The 21,263-nt window shown below is 41.2% G+C and overlaps 1 protein-coding gene across 17 annotated transcripts in view; it reads right to left on the minus strand.

The window, feature by feature from the left end:
- EXOG (exo/endonuclease G) overlaps positions 1-21,263 on the minus strand; it is a 58,627-nt gene that overhangs the window by 30,147 nt on the left and 7,217 nt on the right. For 15 of the 17 annotated variants that reach the window (XM_082348719.1, XM_082348716.1, XM_082348714.1 and 12 more), the window contains exons 3-8: positions 20,925-21,064; positions 19,344-19,420; positions 15,973-16,087; positions 3,084-5,642; positions 2,734-2,834; positions 2,536-2,638 (exon numbers count right to left, since the gene is read on the minus strand). In XM_082348719.1, coding sequence (XP_082204845.1) covers positions 5,181-5,642; positions 15,973-16,087; positions 19,344-19,420; positions 20,925-21,064 — 794 coding nt within the window. In that variant the 3' untranslated portion in view covers positions 2,536-2,638; positions 2,734-2,834; positions 3,084-5,180. The remainder of the gene's footprint in view (positions 1-2,535; positions 2,639-2,733; positions 2,835-3,083; positions 5,643-15,972; positions 16,088-19,343; positions 19,421-20,924; positions 21,065-21,263) is intronic. The other 2 variants (XM_082348712.1, XM_082348711.1) reach the window with 2 other exon arrangements.

Genomic DNA, 21,263 nt, shown 5'->3' on the forward strand with positions numbered 1-21,263 from the left:
CTGTATAGCACAGAGAAGTATATTCAATATCCTATGATAAACCATAATGGAGGGCTTCCCTGGTGGTGCAGTGGTTAAGAATCCACCTGCCAATGCAGGGGACACGGGTTCGAGCCCTGGTCTGGGAAGATCCCATATGCCACGGAGCAACTAAGCCTGTGTGCCACAACTACTGAGCCTGCACTCTAGAGCCTGCGAGCCACAACTACTGAGCCCATGTGCTACAACTACTGAAGCCCACGCACCTAGAGCCTGTGCTCTGCAACAAGAGAAGCCACTGCAATGAGAAGCCCGTGCTCCACAACGAAGAGTAGCCCCCGCTCACCGCAACTAGAGAAAGCCCGTGTGCAGCAACGAAGACCCAATGCAGTCAAAAATAAATTAAATAAATTTTTTTAAAAACCCATAATGGAAAAGAATATAAAAAAAGAATGTATATATATGTGTAACTGAATCACTGTGCTGTACAGCAGAAATACAACATTGTAAATCAACTATACTTCAATTAAAAAAAAATAAAGTAAAAAAACAACAAAAAAAGTGAAGTGCTGATTAGGAAAAAATGTTTGTGTGATACCAATAAGATGCTGGATGTTACTTTGAGACATATTCATTGACATATTTTTAGGTTGAACAGATCCTGGTAGTAAGAAAGGAAGTTCAAAACTGATCTAACTGGGACTTCCCTGGTGGCGCAGCGGTTAAGAATCCACCTGCCAGTGCAGGGGACACGGGTTTGAGCCCTGGTCCGTGAAGATCCCACATGCTGCGGAGCAACTAAGCCCATGCAGCACAACTACTGAGCCTGCGCTCTCAGAGCCCGTGAGCCACAACTCCTGAGCTCACGTGCCACAACTGCCAAAGCCCGCGTGCCTAGAGCCTGTGCTCCGCAACAGAGAAGCCACCGCAATAAGAAGCCCATGCACCACAAGGAAGAGTAGCCCCTGCTCACTGCAACTAGAGAAAGCCCGCTCGCAGCAATGAAAACCCAACGCAGCCAAAAATAAACAAATAAATAAATTTATATATTAAAAAAAAAGTGATCTAACTACCCTCAGAAGTCATTCCAATTCCTAGGCTATTCTTACATATAGACTCAACAATTCTCAAGTGTGTCTGGACTATTTTTTCACCCCCAACACTTTGAATAGATTATTCCACTGCCTTTTGGACTCCATGGTTACTGATGAGAAATCAGCTGTTCATTTTATTGAAGATCCCTTGTACATGATAAGTAGCTTCTCTCTCACTGCTTTCAAGATGAATATGTCTCAAAATAACATCCAGCATCTTATTGGTATCACACAAACATTTTTTCCTAATCTGCTGTATAAAGAGTATGGATTTCTAACAACCACTAAAAGGCCTTGTTAACAACTATTAACTCTGCATATGTTTATATCTATCACACATACTTCATGTCTATGGTAAAAATATTAGGAAAAAATACAAGTAAGCATTGTATAGTCTGGAGCTCTGTACTATCTATTTTGTTTAATCTCTTTATCAACTTGGTTTTTAGGGTTAACTGATACACTATTCAGTAAATCTTCTATATTGGTAGAAGCCATTTCACATGTCTTTGGAATGACAGTGTCTTAGTTTCCACATTATCCACTCAGCAGTCAGAGATTTCACTTTCAAAATAAAAAGGAGAAAATGCAAAAAAAAAAAAACGTGAAGTGCTGTGTCTACAACTTACTTTTTTTTAGACAATGATTTACTTTTAAATGGTTCAAGAAAAGAACACCAATGAGACACAATATTGAGGGAGGGCATTCATTCACTGCACTTTCAACTTTTCTGAAAGCTTGAAATTATTCAAAATAAGATTGGAGGGGGAGCGGATTAAACTCCCTAGGCTACTCTGACATGAGCCAAACATGAGGCGCACTGGACAAGATGACCCCTCCCGTCCCATCTAGCCTGAGAGCCTGCTGACTGAGGCTCTGCGTTCGGGCGAGGTCCCAGCAGTGTGGCATTAGGCCACATTGACCCCTAGAGGTGCTGTGCACTCAGAGGGGACCAGTCCTTGGCCGAACTGTCAAGTTCAAGAACATGGAAAAGAAGCCCATCCAAGCACCCCATGTCCCCTGCCCCAAATTATACAGAGTGTGGTACATCCCACTTGGCCCTCTGATGACCTGAGGGTTGGTCCCTGGAGGTGGGGGTGGACTGGAAAAGCAGCACTGGATCCCCTGATAGACCATCTCCATGACGACATCCAGAAAAGCAGGCCGGATGGAGAGGCTGGGCATGGAGGTGGGCAAGAGCAGGGGTTCCGTGGTCGATGTGACGCCACCCCTGACCAACTCCACCAGAATGAATTAGAGGCTCAGGGAGGAGAGTGAGGGCCCAGAAAGGGGAAGGGCACACAGGGTGGACATGGGAGGGAGTTAGCAGGGAACAGAACAGCAGACCCTGGAGTTGCGGATGGGCTGCTGACAGGAAATTTGAGATTTGTCATGTTAACGCCAATGACATTTATGGACTCACGATCAAGGCAGGGAACACAGGCGACATGGTAATACTCACAGTCACTCCAAGAGCAGGGCTGCAGGCTGAGCCCAGCTCTGTAGGAAGCCATTCATTCCCTTGAGATCATACTCTGTATCTCCTGCTGGCTCTATCCTAAGTCCTGAAGGAGGGACGGAGGTTTTCAGTCGTTTGAAGATGGAGGCACAAGGGCAGAAATACTAACAGGTATTTAAGGGGCTAGCACACCCATCCTACCTTTGCCACTTGTGGAAGGCCCCCCTTTGCTGCATACGATATAGGCGAAATAGTCTCAATCCATAGACCAAAGAGCCTGAAGTCTCGAAATAAAGATGTTACTGCAGGTGGAGAGAGATTAGGAAGTGAGTCTCTCGCCCCCAGAGGCGGGTCCCAGCAGCAGAGCCCCCAAAGCCTGGTCCTTCTCCCTCGGCAGCCTCCCTCCGACCAGGGGCTCCCTGAGCATAAACAGAGTGGAAGGCAGAGTCCCAGGTGCAGCCTGAGACCGCGGCAGGACCCGCAGAGGGCCCGGCTGGATGGTGATTGGCTCAGGTCAGTAACGAGGTGCTTCTTTGACCAGAGGGACACACCTGATGCTGGGGGGAGGCTTAGGGCTCTGCCGCGACTGAGTCCAAGTACTCAACAGTCCCGCGGGGGAGGCGGAAGTGACCTGATCCAGAGGAAAGTCCTGAGCTCTACCCAGTGTTTACATTTCAGTTTGTTTTGGAGGGACTCTTAGGGGAAGTGTTGAGACAACAATTCAAGTATCACCTGTTGTATACCAACAAAACTTCTACATATAATAATGAGGATTGGGAGACTGCATTTTTTTTTTATTATAAGTAGTTATCTCTTTTTCACAATGACTAGGTAGCATTTTTCATAGGAACTAAAAATGTGTTAAGACACTTTAATTTACTGATCTAAAAATCAAGACTTTCTACCATCGAGGTGGAGGCACAGGAGTGAGAACAGCATGGGAATAACCCCAAGGCTGCTGGAAATTCAGCTCAGAGGAGAATGTAGTGACAGGCCCCGGGGACAGCGGACGGGGACTCACCTCTGGAGACGGGCGGTAGGACCCCTCCCACAGAGCCGCCCTCGGGCTCCTGGAAAAACACCCAGACCCCACTGTCACCTCTCCAACAAGGAGAGAAAGTAACAGATATTTTTGGTCACAGTGACATTTTGGCTCTTTCTCCCTGAGAAGAAAAAGACCGGCACAAGCTAATTGGGGAACAGTGTGATAAAACAGGCCAGTATTAACCGGGCTGAAGTGTTCTGACCCCCCAACTTCTTGTTTACCCAAATAAAGCAGAACAAGATCAACCATTCTCATCTTACCTTTATCTTAACACCTTGGCATGTCTGTTAGAGACAAACACAAAAACACCACAAAAACTGTTCTGGTAACACCACTTGGAAAGACAGTACTGATAGGACACAGTCAGACAAGTTCCTATGCTCTATTTGAAGATATTTTACTGCCTGCACTTATGACAGCCCATGAAAGGATTCCACGTAAACCCAAATCTAGAGATCTGGCTCAGAAAAACAGCCACTGTTTCCCCCAGGGGTAACTGTCTTTGGGTCTTTGGGCCAACCAGGTAGGCAGGCACAAAGGTGAGCAAGCCATGAGCTGGTGAATCTGCGGGCAGAGATTCACAAAAAGCCCATCTGGAAAGCAAGAAACACGTCAATTTGGCACCAGCCAGTCACTAGAAGAATTGCATTTCTGAAGGCAAGTAGGGACTCAGGTAAGCCCCATAAAGCACTGTCCTCTAACGTTCAAATACCTGTGATTGTTTCTTCCCAAAGAACTTAGGAGAGTTCAAGTCAGAGAACATTAAAGTCCCTATGGCTCAACTGCAGACAGGAAACCAGAGCCCTCTTACCAAGCAGGCCCCAGGATCACAGACACCCACAGAAGTATGTCTTTGAGCCTCTGTGTCAGGGAAGATTTTAATGTACCCCATGTTATATGCCTCATTCCTTGTGGATTACTTCTTTGGGAAGATGAACGTTGGGCAAAATACTTCAGCTCTCTAAGCCTCAATTTCCTCATGGGTAAAATGAGGATAGTGGTATTTCCCTCAGAGGGTAGTTGTAGGATAGTACATGTAAAGCACTTAGCTTAGTATACAGAACACACTAAGTGAGCAGAAAATGTAGTTGTTGAGTGCTTTTGCATAACAGAAGAGGAGGAACAGCAGGTCCATGAGAGGAGGAACAAGAAACAAATATATAATACATGTGGTCAGGATAATTCATAGAGGTTATCTAAAAGCCATCTCTAAGACCAACTCAAGTCCAAGGGAAAGAAAACGTACAATCTTGGGTTCCAAGAAGGCTGAGCAGATAAATCAAAGACACTGTACGATTTGGAGGCAGAAAATAGAACGCCTTCACATACAATACATCCAGAGGGACACGCACACAGCGTCATCCCGCAGACACAGCCCTCCTGTTAACTTGACACAAGACCAGCCCGTGATCTGCAGGCGTTAACAGTTTCCTTAGTTTCCCACGTCAAATAAAATACCAACCAAAACATCTGACATCTTTTGATGAGAAATTTAGTCTAAAATTTAGGATTCCATCATTTTAAAACAAAGCCACTAAAATACAGTATCTGAAGAGGCCGCACCTGCTTCATTACAGATGACATCACGCTTCTGAGACGTGAACTACGAGGACTTTCCCTCCAGGACTCCTGACTGCTCCTGAGCTTTAAGTTCTTCCAGTTTCTTCTCGTAGCGAGTCATGAACTCCTCATCAGGTTCAATGCCTGCGTTCTGCAAATTTTCCATGACCTTTTCCAGTCTGTGTACCGATCGGGCTCCTTCAATCTTTCTCGTGCTCAGGTACAGAGTGAACTCCCTGAAATCCAGGAGCTTACAGGTGTCCACCGAGCAGATGTTCTTGATGTCACTAGTCCTATCCAGATGAGGGAAAAACACCAGTCCTGACAACTTCTCCAGCTCCTGCAGGCTCACCTGGAACTCACTTAATTGGGGCTGGAAGCCAATGGCCTCGTTGGGCACCACGAAGGCCCCTAGTGCCAGGGGCTCAGCAGACCTCGGGCTTCTGCGCGCCAGGATCACCTTGTAGAGGTGGGAAGGCACCGCCACATTGTCCTCGCCGATCACCTAAAAGCAAAGCAGCCATATTTGCAATGCTAATCTGCACTAGCAGGTCCCAAATTTTTCCTGAAAAGCTTTAAGATGCATTTCTGAAAATGTACTTACAAACTACCCCACCCCACCCCCAGTGGATTTAAATTCAGCTGCCAAAGGTAATAATAAACCAAGACACAGATTCACAGAGAAGATGAGCATTTAACAGGTAGATTCTGATCGTCTTTAAAGCAATGCCACCCCAAAGAGCAGGGGTCCCATTCTCTGCTCCGTCTGTAGGACAAAGGGATATCAGGAGTGAGTCCTGGGTTTTTTAATGGACAAGAAAAGCTGTCACCTTCTCTCTGTCTCATAATCAGAACTTCTGGTGCTCCTAACATTCAAAGGTCAAAACGGCCAGCTTGGGGAACTCCCAGCTCTAGAAATAAAAATATGGCCTTAGTTTACCAAATTCACTAGGGAGCTAAACAAACAGCCTTTCAAGAAGCACCCAGACACACCACATCAGTATTACCATCTCCAGTATCACCTAGACTGTGGCTCATTTTTTAAATTACATTAGGTAAATGTAAATGCTGTTTGCTCAGAGTTCTGCACACTCTTGGGTCTGCTATCAAACACAGAACTTCTGAATGTGTCATCAAATCAAACACTTTGGAAAGGTATCCACACAACGAAAAAGCCAGAGCCAGGGTCAGGCCTGAAAACAACTTGGTTGCCTGTGTAGGTTGGCTGCAATAATGAAATAACACTGTTATGAAACCTTTTCAAATTTCCTTCCAATTGGCTTAGAAGCCATTATCTGTTTTCTGGAAAAGAAAAAAATGAATGTCCACTTCCTTAATGGTCTCCAATAAAATGACACAATCCAACTACAATATGTTGTGGTACTACTGCTCCTCCCGGGCCCGCCCTTCCTCGGCAAGAGGCCTCCCTCCCAGGCCAAACCCGCTTGCTGTGGGAGGCCCCACTGGGAGCCCAGATAAGGCAGAGGGATGAGAGCTACAGAGGATTCTCTTCTGCTTTTCCCAAGCTCCCACCTACACGGCGCACAGCCTAACAACTCCGAGGCCATCTGCTGCCTAACACGCAGGGAAGTCCCACCGCCAAGGCCAACTGCAGGGCTGCGGGAAGACCCATCATTCCACAGGAATGATCTCTATAACTGCCTTGGAAGTTAGTGAAAGTGGTTGGTCAGGGTGCAGTTTAGAGTAAGGTTTATGAAACTACACAACCCCCTCCAGCAAGTCATTTATGCGGCTGGGAAAATAAACATGCCCTTCAAGACAAAAAACATACTGAAAGTGAACGCGATGGAGGGTCACAACTAGCCCACAGATCACCAACAGATGTTAACTCAACACTGCAACTCAGAGGTCCTGTGCCCGGCACTGCTGGAAATACCGAAAGGAATAAGCTTTAAAGTAAATGCAGCTGGTGCTGCTCTCAAGAAGCTTCCCATCCAGGAGAGGAGACAAACACCCACAGCCTTCACTGCAGGCAAAATGTGGTGAGACGCTGATACAGAGCAGCAGCAGCGCTGAGGGGATGGCTGCAGCTGAGCCACAGTTTACAAGGTGGAGGTGGGGTGGGGGGAGGTTAAATGGGCTTCAGGTGGTCCAGGCACTAACTAGCTGGGGAGCCAACAGTTAAGCAAATCCTTGGTGCCCCCTGGTGGACACCCTCCATCACTGCAGCACAGATCTCAGACTCCAACTGTCAGGAGACCAGTCACTTGATTATTTTCTCTCCTCATGGACTCTTTGTCTACAAATGACAACTCTCAAAAATAATTAATTGGTTAGGCCATGTGCTGCCAACCAGAGCTTCTAACCAGGTTTATTAAATTCCAGCCAAAAGTAAAGAAGCTTGGCATTTTAAGATTCATGGCTTTACCTCATGGAAATGTACCATTTCTATTAGATTTTCAAAAACTCTCACATAGCTAGAGGACCTCTAATATTACTTTTGAGAAACCTCATGGACACAGAAATTCCTACTAAGAACCACAAAGTGTGACTCTTCCACCCATGACGGTCTCACAATATTTCAACAAAGGGGCCATAAAACACTATTCCCAGAAATAAAGAGAATAATGGAAACCTTAGCCACTATCTATCTTCTCTGACTCAGTCTGCTTTGTTTTCAGGAAGTAAATATCTTTAATCTGCCTAATATCGGAACCAGTCCTATTTGGAAATTCAGAAACCTCATTGTTTCTTCCTTGAATTTAAAACTTAAAAACAAAAAAATCCTGAAATATTTTAAAGCTATCTTCTCTGTAAACAACTCAACCTACAAAATAAATTCTTCCCACTTTCAGGAAAACTGGAAGACTTTCAGAAAATGTTTCTAGAAACTAGGGTACTGAAGCAGAATGGTTCAGCAGATTGAAACCCCACAGACCTGAGGCTTTGCATGAAGTTGCAAGTCACAGCCACTGGTATCTTCTTTTTTCATTCATAAAATGGGTAATAACAATCCCCAAGCTGTCTATCTCATAGAATAGTTCTGAAGATACAAAGACACGTTAAAAAAAAAAAAAAAAAAAAGATTTTGAAATCTGCAAGGCCTATGTAAAAAAGCTATTTTTGTAGTGGATGTCATTCAAAAGAAAGAAATGCAATTGCATTGGTACAAAAGATGGTTCTGCAGAGGGACAGTGGGGAAACATGGGATCAAGCAAAATTAGACCAGTTCAAGGTGGACAATAGGGTTTCAGGAGAAGAAAACAGGTTGGACCCAAATGATGCCCTAAACAAAGGACTCGAGGGCTTAACGTGAACCAAGTCTTTAGTATCAGTAAATCAGCAATAATTCTTTTCATATAACATTTAGGTATAAAAATGCTTTACAAAGGAAATCTTTGCTGCTGTTAAATTACCAAAAAGCACTGAACTCTTGTCAAGGTTGTAACAAAAGCTGGAAATCAACTGGGAATCACTAAAAAATACAATATATATAACAATCATAAAGTTGGCACTTGCTCGCGACCTGAAATTAGTTTCCGTACGTGCTGACCTGCTCTCATTCCCTCTTATCCAAGAGACAGAGATGACAATTTGCTCCCCCAGCCCACCCCCAGCTCCACACACACAGAGCTGGGCCTTCATGCTGACTCAGTGCCAGAAGACACTGGCCGCAAACAACACCCAGGCTAAGCCTGCCCTCTGTCATGTCATATCTGCAGCAACTGTGCCTTAAGTGAAATAGCAAGCAGCGTCGTGAGGAAAAAATATGTACCTGCAAGACTCAGATAGATGTAATGTATCTGGTTACGTTCCCCTGGTAAGACAAAAGAAAAAGAAATTCCAAAAATAAAACTGTTGGACACATCAAGAGATGAAGCCCTTAAAATAAGGGTCATGCCAATCAAGTGAAAGAAAGAGACCATGACAGTGTGATAAACAGGGAATCTCTACGTGAGAGGCTGGAGGAACAAAAAGGGAGGGAGTCACAGGGGTGGGGAGTCAACAGGGGTGTGGCAGCCCCGTGTGGTACCTGTGCTACCTCTGCGGGAGCTCAAACCCTGGGAGGTGGTGCTTCTCACACGGGGCACCCACCCGGCGCAGAGGTGGGAGATGCCAAGCCAGTGAAACAAGCACAGCTTCCCAGACTCTCAATTCTACTAGGCAATTTAGGATGGGGGTGAGGAAATATTTAACACATAAAAGAATTTATTTCAATTAAAACAAATAGATATGGAAATGAAGATTGCATAAAGATAAAAGAGGAGATTTCAAAAAAACATTCCTGATCACTACAGCTGATGCCCCAAGATCCCTGGAGACATATTTTCGATTTCCTCCCCACTCCAGGAGTTGTGGAAGTTTGGAAAATAATGCTGTAGAAGGAAAACACAGACTGTTAAGTACTTCTAACATCACCACCACCACCACTACCGAATTGTCAAATCTGAAGCTCACTTTCTTGCCAGGTCAATTATAATGTTCAGGCCAGGATCTTCAGGTATGTTTCACTTGTCTTGATTCAATCTTTTCTAGAAATAGGCACATGGATGACCTAAGCTATAATAAAGGGGGTGATTCTAATTAGAGCTGTCAGATGACTCACTCTGATAAAATCACTGCTACCAATCTTCCCTCAGGCTCACATTCACTCAAGTCCTATGATGCTGTGATTCTTTCCTACATATTCTAGCAGACATTTCTGCCTGGTTATGAGGAATCCTCCTCTTGGCCCATTTTCTGTTCTTATTTTTGCAGGCTAGTAAATATCACTTGTAACTGCTCTCCATCCACATCATTTTTTACCTCCTGGCCTTAAGCTTCTATATATGAAGAGCACAGCAATCCCTTCACTGTCGACTTTTGAGAGCTTAAAGAAAAATACTACGAATGACTGGCAATTCTCATACAAGTAGAGAGAGCCACCTTTGGATTTCCCCCTTGACAATTACTAGCAATGTGACTTGGACATGACCCCTCAAAACCTCAATTTCCTTGCCTATAAAAGAAGATAACCACTGCTTGTTTGTAAGAGCTGTTTGTGAGGACTGACTGGGATAGCATGAACAAAGCTACCTACATACTGGGTGGTGTATATGGCCCTCGATAAATACCAGCTCATCTGCTTCACTTCCTCCAAAGTATACACATATATGCTTCATTACCTAGATAGAAAAGTAAATTAATACCTCATTTTTATTAGCTACATCCTCCTAAAATAAGGTTCAGAGTATAGTTGTAAACAAGAAGTAAATACAAAATGGATGGATTTAAGAAAACAAAACATGAATTGCCACACATAACTGCAAGATATTCCCCGGGAAACAGGAATTCATGATTCAAATACATATTAATTCCTTGAGAGGAACAGACCCACCTCGAGGGCTGGGCAATGCTGTGTCCCCTTTCTCAGCATCACTAAAGGACATGGTTTTATCCACAATGATTTTATTATGAATTGCTAGAAAATAACCTGAATTTTTAGCTGGGCATTCAAGGTTTCTACCACCTGGTACAAACCTTCCCTTTTATTTTTATTTTTTCAAAACAACTTTTTATTGAAGTATAGTTGATTTATAATGTTATAATATTGTATTAGTTTCAGGTTTACGGCAAAGTCATTTAGTTTTATACATACACACACATACATATTCTTTTTCAGATTCTTTTCCATTACAGTTATTACAAGATATTTAATATAGTTCCCTGTGCCATACAGTAGGTCCTTGTTGTTTATCCTTTCCTTTTATTTTCGTCTTCTTCCCTATACAAGTGCTCTAATCCAACTGTCTGAGGGACTTACTATTTCTCGGCATACATCCTACCTTTTCCTACCTCTTCCCCTTGCCTAGCTTTGCCTCCCATGTCTGTTTTCCTTAACCAAATTCACCCAAGTTTATACGTGTATATATTTGTACGCATACATATAATATTTTTGGCCCAACTAAATTCCTAAAATGGTGAGCTCTGAGACAATGTTTCCAATTTAATTTACTAAAGGATCCTATTTTGCTTTCATGTTAATAAATATACTAAAGATTTTTAAGTTTAAAATTCCACCTGAAATCAAGTTTGATGCCAAATCTAACAAAAGCTATAATAGAAATCATTAGTGAAAAATATAAATACGTATATAAAAGTAGATGTCACTTTGATATGATTCCATGAAAGATGAAAAACTACATACCCATCGAGGGATATAGATTCCTATCAACATTCAACTTTATGTACACATACATAACACACAGAGTTATCTGCTTCCTTTACGACCAGGGGCTATAAATCTCCTTCTCAAAAAGCACTGGAAGGACTTCCCTGGTGGCGCAGTGGTTGAGAATCCGCCTGCCAATGCAGGGGACACAGGTTTAAGCCCTGGTCCGGGAAGATCCCACATGCCGCAGAGCAACTAAGCCCATGTGCCACAACTACTGAGCCTGCGCTCTAGAGCCCGCGAGCCACAACTACTGAGCCCACGTACCACAACTACTGAAGCCCGCGTACCACAACTACTGAAGCCCACACGCCTGGAGCCCGTGCTCCGCAACGAGAGAAGCCGCCGCAATGAGAAGCACGTGTGCAACAAAGAGTAGCCCCCGTTCACCGCAGCTAGAGAAAAGCCCGCGCGCAGGAACAAAGAGCCAATGCAGCCAAAAATAAATAAATAAAATTAAATTTTAAAAAAGCATAGGAATATTGAAGATGGAGAAAAAAGGCCTTCCCAACAGTGCGCCACGAAAGGCAATAGAATTCACATACTATGTTCTTTGGGGCTCTCTCCACCCACTAAAAACGGCTAAAAATAAATGTGGTGAACACACATGACAAGGCAAACAGCAGACCGAGTACTCAAGAATCAACTTGTCCAGATCTTGGTTTCTAAATACCAATCCCCATTAAAATGAACCAAGAGAAATGGCTGATTCCAGAGTTTGCCCAAGACGAGTCTGGAACATCCTGTTATGCCAGAAAGTAGGAAGTGCAGAGAAACTTAGTGGAGTCCTCCTCAATATTACAGGTGTTCAGAGATTCCGCAAAATCTGAGTACAAGTTATTAAGTAAAAGAACTGATAAAAGTTGTTGACTCAAAGAAATTCAGAGAGAGAGATGACTCCCAGGATGTGAAATAGAGGAAAGAAGGGAGAAAGTAATCAAGAATGTAGTTTGAAGCATGTCATTTACAATTCCATATACAATCCTCCCACATGAGAGGTACTTAAAGATTTGTCGAATTAAAGATTTGCCAGTATGAGCATGAATAGGTCCTATAAATTAATATAGACATGGAAAACTAATGATATAGGTTCAGAGGCCCAGAATCTGAAAGAAAAGGCCTAAGACCAATAATGCTTTAAAATAAAAACAAAAAAACAAGACTGTTACTCAAAGTATACTCTTCAGGAAGCTGATCTTGACTGCCCTCACACATTCACCATTACGACACTAATTAGGGTGAGAAGAGCTGACAGGTCTCTTTTGAAACTCTCTTCAAGGCTACTTGAACACGCCTGAATGTCATTCACGGATCAACTATTTAGGAGAAGCAAGGTTAAGTCTTTTTAGTGGTTAGTTTTACATATTCCAGTGTAGTAAGAATTCTGGTCTAGAAAAGATATACTAAAAGGTATATACGTATATATTTGTTTCATTCTGAATTAACTGCAAATTTAAAATGTGTAAGGATGGCATATGGAACACGTGCACACCCTTCACCCAGATTCATCAACTCAACATTTTGCCCAATTCCTTTTATCACTCTCTTTTTCTCTCTCTCTATTTTTTCCCTAACCCTTTTGAAAGTAAGTCATAGACACATCTTTCAGGATGTATCTCCTAGGAGCAAAGACATTCACTTACATAATCACAGTACAATGATCAAAATCAGGAAATTTAACACTGATAAAATATAATTATCTAATCTACAGACCTCAAATGTTACCAATTGTCTGAATAAAGTCTTATTTAGCAACTTTTGTTTTCTGATCTAGGATCTGATCTAAGATAACACAATGCATTTTGTTTTCAGGCGTTTTAGTCTTTAGTTTTTAGTCTCCATTAACCTGGAACAGTTAATTTCTCAGCCTTTGTCTTTGACAACACTAACATTTTTGAAGAATGTTAAGTCAGCTATTTCACGGAATGTCCCTCATTTGGGGTTTGCCTGATACTTCTGCATGATGAGACTCAACATTATGCATTTTGGCCAGAAATATCACAGAAGTGATATTGTATCCTTAGTGCATCACACCAGGAAGTACAATTTATCAGTAAGTCCCATACATGCAATATTAACTCTGATCACTCGGTTAAGGGGGAGTTTCTCTACTGTGAAGTTACCATTTCTTGCTTTGTTATCAATAAGTAATTTGTGGAGGGATTCGTTTAGAATTATATATTATATAAATGTCCTATTCATCATAAAGCTTCTACTCTCTAGTTTTAACATCCACTGATGATTGTTTGAAACACATTACCATGATGGCTACAAAATGATTTTTCTCTTTCATTCTTATAAACTTATTAGTTGACAGTCCATGGTACACAGAAGCTTCTCCTTACACCCATGTGTTTACTTATGTATTAAGATATGGATTCCTATTTATAAGTTCTATAATCCATTTTATTTTGATATCAAATAGTTCCAGACACGTTAAGTTAGAACTCCATAAAGCTGATTCCTGTGTTCTTTTGACATGTCCTCACCATTTGTTTGAGTACTTACCTGCTTCCTGGCACAAGATGTTCCAGTTTGTACTTTCCCTGCACCATCCCTGGAATCAGCCATTTCTGCAAGTGCTGCGTTCTTTCAGCAGGAGGTGGTTTTTTAGAAACCAAGATCTGGTCTCAGGGTACACTCATTGCTAATAGCATATCACTGCTTCTAGGCGCTTTTAGCAGATAGATAATAAAAATTATATCCAACTTAAGAAAAACAATATACTTCCCACGACAGCATATGGCCAAAACATATTTAACAGAAATATTCACACACACACACACACACACACACAAAAGCTGTTTTGTGAAATGCTCTTAACTACTGGTTAACTGTCCCTTTTAAACCTTGTATACATTTTTCTTCTACTACACAGTAAGCTAGTCATACAAATTTTTCAATTTTATGAAAACAAAGCCCACACAAAACTGTAATTTGATCATTTAAGGTGTAGAAGTGAAAGCTGGGAGAACCTATTTTCCAAAAGTAAGAGTAAAGAGGATTTACCAAAGCTCAAGAATAATTAGTATTCGAAAAATAAGAGAACACAGGGAGGTTTAAGGCATTTTTTCCTTCTAGTATTACAAAAAATACGAAAATTAGCAAGTTGATGAGAGAGATTAATCTGCTTGGAATACTAACTCCATTGCCACTCCTTCACTCCCACAAGAACCCCTGGAATACTCTGAGGGCGTGAGCACCTGTGTGAACACCTGGAGACTTACACATCACTGCTCATCAGAGCCAGACGGGCTGATAATAAGCCAGTCAAGTGGGACAGAATACACCCTAAAATTGTTTTCATTTTCCTAACTCTGTTTCTCGGATCATTCAATTTTATCACAGACTCCCTTAAGTAATCATGTAACCTAAGCATAATTTACTAAACATCTACTAGATGTTCCCCCCAAACACACCTCCTCTTTGACTTTCCAGGAAGTCCTTCAATCCCTCTCCTTTCACTGACTCTATCACCTTTCTTCCTCCTCACCTCACTTCATTCCCGACCCTCTGTAGATCTCACAGTATATCAGTTCAGCTACCTTCTTGGCAGAATCCTTTTTTTTTCCTTTTTTTTTTTTTTTGTTAATTGGGGTATAGTCGTTTTATAATGTTGTGTTAGTTTCTACTGTACAGTGGAGTTCCCTGTGCTATACAGCAGGTTCTCATTAGTTATCTATTTTATACATATTAGTGTATGTATGTCAGTCCCAATATCCCAATTCATCCTACCCTCCTTTTCCCTTGGTGTCCATATCTTGGCAGAATCCTTAATCTTAGGCATAACAGAAGCTGTCTACAGCTCTCACACCACTAATTATACTCTCTTATATCTTCAATCTCCCTTTCCTTCAATTCATAAAGTTCTCAAATATCGTGCGTGTAAAAAAAACTTCACCTTTTTAAAAAAATCCAAGCATCTAAAAGAAAAGCTTTTCCTCCCATTTATTCAACTAACTGCAATCTGGATGTCTTCCTGAATTCTTCCCTCTTCTTCACCTAAAAAGTGAATTTGTGATTACTCTTTCCTGTATTCCTCTATTCCTCCTCACTCCATCTGCCTGAGTTCAGCCCGTGTCTGTAACGATACCTAAACCCCAGAATTCTGCTATTGATCTTAAGTGTCCGGCGCTCACACCATCAATCCTCTGGAGTCCCCGTGCTTCCCTCCTGACTCAGTTCACTCTTACTCACCCATCAAGATCTAGCTCAAAAATCTCCTCCTTGGGGGACTTCCCTGGCGGTCCAGTGGTTAAGACTCTGCACTTCCAATGCAGGGGATGAGGGTTCGATCCCTGGTCGAGAAACTAAGATCCCACATGCAGCGGGGCCAAAAAAAACATATCCTCCTCTGTGAAGTCTTCCTGACCCCCACAAATAGGGTTGGTCAGTTCGTTCTGACACCACTTCATCTATGCGTTTATATATCAGATCACACTTTAACATAATTAACTGATAACATGTCTATTTCCCCTTCTAAACTGTGACCTCCTTGAAGTCAATGCTTGCTTTTTAACCCATCATTTTATCCTCTATGCCTATCATTCCAACAGGTGCTCAATAAATCCTGGTGAATAAATGAAATTGAAAAGTAGAATGAAGAATGAGATTATAACCTCATGCAAATAACATAAGCTTGAATATTAAAACATGTTCCTACCTGGTAACTAACCGTTTTCCTTCCATTGCTTCCAGTCTGAGGTAAGGTCAGCGGTCCAGATACTATCCAGACGTCCTCAAATCTCTCTGTCAGTTCTCGACAGTACATTTCTATTCTGAGAAACAAAGCAAAAAGATGTGTGATATTCTCACACATAAACGTAGAAAAAGCAGCAAACCATATCAAGTCCTTAAGAGAGAAACCAAGAATATTAGAGAAATCAATGTAAAGAGAATATGACACAAAACACTATAAGCATATAAGCAATGTTCTTCCCAGTGTGTTTACTGCATGGAAAAACTTTAAAAATACACGCATTTATACAACTACCTACATTTTCCTGTGTGTGCATTCAACATAGTTTATAACTGAAATTTTGTTTTGTTTCCTCTCATATTTTTCTATGTCCTAGTTCTCAAATAAACTTTTTTCAAGAATTACATATCATTTCAAAAAGTTGATATATCTTTTTTATGTAACTACTCCTATTGTAGGACAATTGGGTTTATCCTGACATTTCTTAAATAATGCAACACTGTATTAATTCCTTAGAATAAATTTCAAGGGCCAGAATTACTTTATTGAATATTTTGATGCTTGATTATATGTAAAACTAATATTTTTAATGAGATTGTACAAATTTACTCTATAAACTCCAAAATACGAAACAGCAGTTTCACAAGAATCTTTACAACACTGGGAATAATCATTTAAAAACTGTTCTTGCTAATTTATTAGATAAAAATGGCAAGTAGTTTTATTTTTTTTATTTTTTAAATAAATTTATTTATTTTTACTTTTGGCTGCGTTGGGTCTTTGTTGCTGTGCGTGGGCTTCTCATTGGGTGGCTTCTCTTGTTGCAGAGCACAGGCTCTAAGCACACGGGCTTCAGTAGTTGTGGAACTCGGGCTCAGTAGTTGTGGCTCACAGACTCTAGAGCACAGGCTCAGCAGTTGTGGCACACAGGCTCAGTTGCTCCACGGCATGTGGGATCTTCCCAAAGCAGGGTTTGAACCTGTGTCCCCTGCATTGGCAGGTGGATTCTTAACCACTGCGCCACCAGGGAAGCCCTGGCAAGTAGTTTTAATATGCACTTTGTTATACTGCAGTTGGAAGCAATTTATGAGAGGTAACAATGCATGACATCATTCCTCAGTTTCTGTATCTAAAAAGTAAAATCAACATTACATCTTATAGCATATATGTCCAATTGAAGGTAAAGTTTTCCTCCAAAAAGTATATCCCTTGAAAAAGGAAAATGTTAAATGCTTCCGAAGGTATGTAATCAGTCCGAATATGGAAAGAAAACTCTATAGGACAAACATCCCAGATCTTCAACCAATAATCTGCGGGGGCAGGGAGAAGAGGAGAAGCCTACAGATTAAAAGGGACTGAAGAGATATATTACCCAAATCTATGTGTGGACTGTGTTAGAATCAACCAAAAAAAAAAAAAAAAAAAGGTAAAAACCGGCAGGGAAATTTGAACACTGATTGTAAAATTGTTAATAAGGAATTACTGAATTACTGTTACATTTTTAGGGGCAATGACAGTACTGTGGTTATATTTTTTAAAGAATTCTTATCTTCTAAAAATATATATCAAAATATTTGTGGGGCTTCCCTGGTGGCGCAGTGGTTGAGAGTCTGCCTGCCAATGCAGGGGACACGGGTTCGAGCCCTGGTCTGGGAAGATCCCACATGCCACGGAGCAACTGGGCCCGTGAGCCACAACTACTGAGCCTGCGCGTCTGGAGCCTGTGCTCCGCAACAAGAGAGGCCGTGACAGTGAGAGGCCCGGGCACCGCAATGAAGAGTGGCCCCCGCTCGCCGCAACTAGAGAAAACCCTCACACAGAAACGAAGACCCAACACAGCCAAAAATAAAAATAAATTAATTAATTAAAAAAAAATTTGTGGATAAAATAATACATCTGTGACCTGCTTAAAATAATCTGCGTAGGGGGAAAGGAGGGTATGTAGATGAAACAAATGTGGGCCATGACTGATAATTGTTGAAGTCTTTTTCAGTGTGAGGTGCTCTCTTCATTATTTTAAACCACACAGTAATGTTTGGGGAAAACGCAATAGCATGAAATATTTGTACCAGTTTTAAATGCTTAAAAGATCCCCTGACAGAACTGCATGAAAGCATCAGAAAAATACAGAATGCCCAGATGATTTTATACAGTAGCCCCCCCCCATCCACAGAGAATACGTACCAAGACCCTCAGTGAATTTCTGAAACCGCAGACAGTGCCAAATCCTATATACACTATGTTCTTTCCTATACATATATACCTATGATAAAGTTTAATTTATAAATTAGGTATAGTAAGAGATTAACACAATAACTAATAATAAAATAGAACAATTATAACAATATACTGTAGTAAAACTTATATGGGTGTGGTCTCTCTCTCTCTCTCAAAATATCTTATTGTACAAATTTAATGACTTTTCCATCTAAACTAAGCACTTATGCTTAGTGGCCATAACTTTTGCAGCTCGAGATGCAACAGCAGAACTAGCATGAGTTTCTTTTTTCTTCTTCACAGTTTCACAGATATAAGATTCCTTTTTACCACAGATCTCAACCATCTCAGCATACAATTTTTTTTCTTTCTTAAGTCAACAACTTTTACCTTTTCACTTAAGGGAAGCACTTTACAGCTTCTCTTCAGCAAATCCAAGTTGCTAGCAACACTACTCTTGCGTTTGCGGGCCATTATTAAGTAAAGTAAGGGTTACTTGAACACAAGCACTATGAAAGCGAGACAGTTACTGACCAATGGGGGGAATACGCTGTACAAAGGGAGGATTCACATCCCGGGCGGGACACAGCAGGAGGCGCTAGATTTTAGCAGGTTACTCAGCAACGCGCCAATTTCAAATTTATGAATTGTTAATTTCTGGAATTTGCCACTTAATATTTTTGGACTGTGGACGGTGAGTAACAAACAGCAAAAAGCAAAACCGTGGATAACGGGGGACTACTGTAGACAGCTTCTATCAAAAACTGGTAATGGTTATGTTCAACGGTACCAAAACTGTTCTTAAAAAGCTCAGCAACTCTTTAAATACAAGTGGAGAAAAATACAGTATCCTCTGCCTATAAACATAGTGTTCTACTGCCTCAGTAATAAGATTTTTAGTAGTTTCTTCCAGAACTTGACTTCTGACCAGAGGAAACATGACCAAAATGGCTGGCTATGTTTTGAAGTCTATACTTCCAAATCTAGCAAAGAAATATTTATCTTCAGTAGTGTTAACATTTGAAAAACCAAAGGCAGAAACAGGTGCTAGGCACACATTCTCCTGTCACATCACTCATCTCCCACAGAATCACATTTTAAAAACTCTCACCCCTCACCTGTTCCAATAACCAGCATTATTATCAAAATTCTGAGGCACGATATTAGAAAGGTAAAAGGTTTCAGCCATGGCTTTCTGTGAAAAGAAATAAAAACAGTAACTTGCACTGAAATACCTTTCCCTTTGAGAGAGATTTTACAAAGCAGAGACAACCAGTTCCTTATTCATACCTTAGCTCCAGGCAATTACAGCAACTATCTGTTTAGATAAACAAAAGCCACAGCTACTCCATGACAGAAAGCTCAATAATGATTATTCAGAGTAAGGACTATAACAAATGAAGTAGTTTGGTGTGCTGCTTTTCTTCACAATTTATAAAATTCAAACCTATAATGTAGACTCTATGAACGAAAAATTTCCAGTATAAAGCTAAAAGGTGAATTCTAGTGCTAAGCCTCTGGCAGAGGATTTCTCAACAAAGGGCAGCTTTCAGGAGCACAGTAGTATTTTAGTACAGTGCAAACACATTAGTTCAAGAGTGGCACAAAAAAAGTCCTATTCTTCTGAATTTCTAGCCACCATGTGTTCATTCATCTCACACTTCTGACCTGTAAACCCAAGGCTCTGTCACTGGATTTCCTTTCATTGATCTACACTGCCAAGGCCACCAAATACCCTCTCATCATCAAACAGTGGCTCTCAGCCTTGGATGCACATTGAAATAACCTAGGGAGCTTCAAAAATATCGATGCCTGGGTCCCAACCCCTAGAATTTCTGATTTAACTGCTCTGGGTTACAGGTCTGGGCATCAGGATTTTTTAAAACTTCCCAAGGTAGTTACAATGAGTATCCAAGGTTAAGAACCACTATCTTAATGATAATAATCACCAATTCATGCAATAAATGCCAACGTCAGAAAAGACATTTCTCGCCTTTTTTTGGCAGAGAAATTATCCTAAATTAAAGGAGGCTAGAGAGACATGACAACTAAATATAATATGTGATTCATGATTAGATACTGAATCCAAAAAAAAGTTGTAAAGGACATAATTGGGAAAATTTGGCAAATCTGAATGAGAACTGTATACTGGACATTATTGTACAAATATACAAAAACACACTTGCACACATTTCTTGGTATAATGATACACCTGACATATATTCAAATATCCTCATCTTTAGACAATACAATCTCCCGAGCAATCTACTTAGGCGTGAAGTGTTACAATGTCTGCAATTCACTGTCCATGGTTTAAAAAAATGCATATGTAAAATATATGTATCAAAATGTTTTTGCTGTACTATCCTCAACTTTTCTACAAGTCAAAATATTTTTGCTGTGTTCTTTTTTCAACTTTTCTACAGGTCTGAAATTTTTCAAGATAAAAATGAGCGAGTAGCTTTAGCTCCTGGTGGCTTTCCAATTCCCTTTTGCATAGCATTTAGTTTTCCTCAACCTGTTTAAAAATGTCTGAGCATCTGAGCAAAGAAAGGAAGTGAAGTCAGGAAGAAAAAGACAAAATAGGGTATGAAAATTCTCAAGTGTTAGGGTTTGGCTCCTAGGTTTTTAATTTCCAAGTCCCATGGTACACATAATACCAGCCCTGTGTTCCCATCCCTCCCAAAAAATATGCCTACAGATGAGAATTTGTTATCTCCTGCTGGAGCCATGTGGCCTCGTGACCACCCACTGCCAACATAGTCCTCGTTGAAGGCACTGAAGGTTGGAGGGATGTTGGGATCTGGCTTGAATTTACAATGTTTTCTGTCTGCATCACCTGAAGAAAAACACACAAAATGGTAAGTTACCAGTGGACAAATATCCCTCAAGATTCTCTAAGCAAGGCAAGCTGCTTGCTGCTGGCTGGTATCTCTCTGAGCAGCTAGTACGTAGTGACAGCACGCATGTCTCAAGTTCCTGGGATAGCTCGGATACTTCACCTGAATTTAGCAAGGACTAGTCCAGGAAAGAATGTT

The sequence above is a fragment of the Balaenoptera borealis genome (assembly GCF_965194805.1).
Source record: "Balaenoptera borealis genome assembly, chromosome: 12".
In the NCBI taxonomy this organism is placed as follows: Eukaryota; Metazoa; Chordata; class Mammalia; order Artiodactyla; family Balaenopteridae; genus Balaenoptera; species Balaenoptera borealis.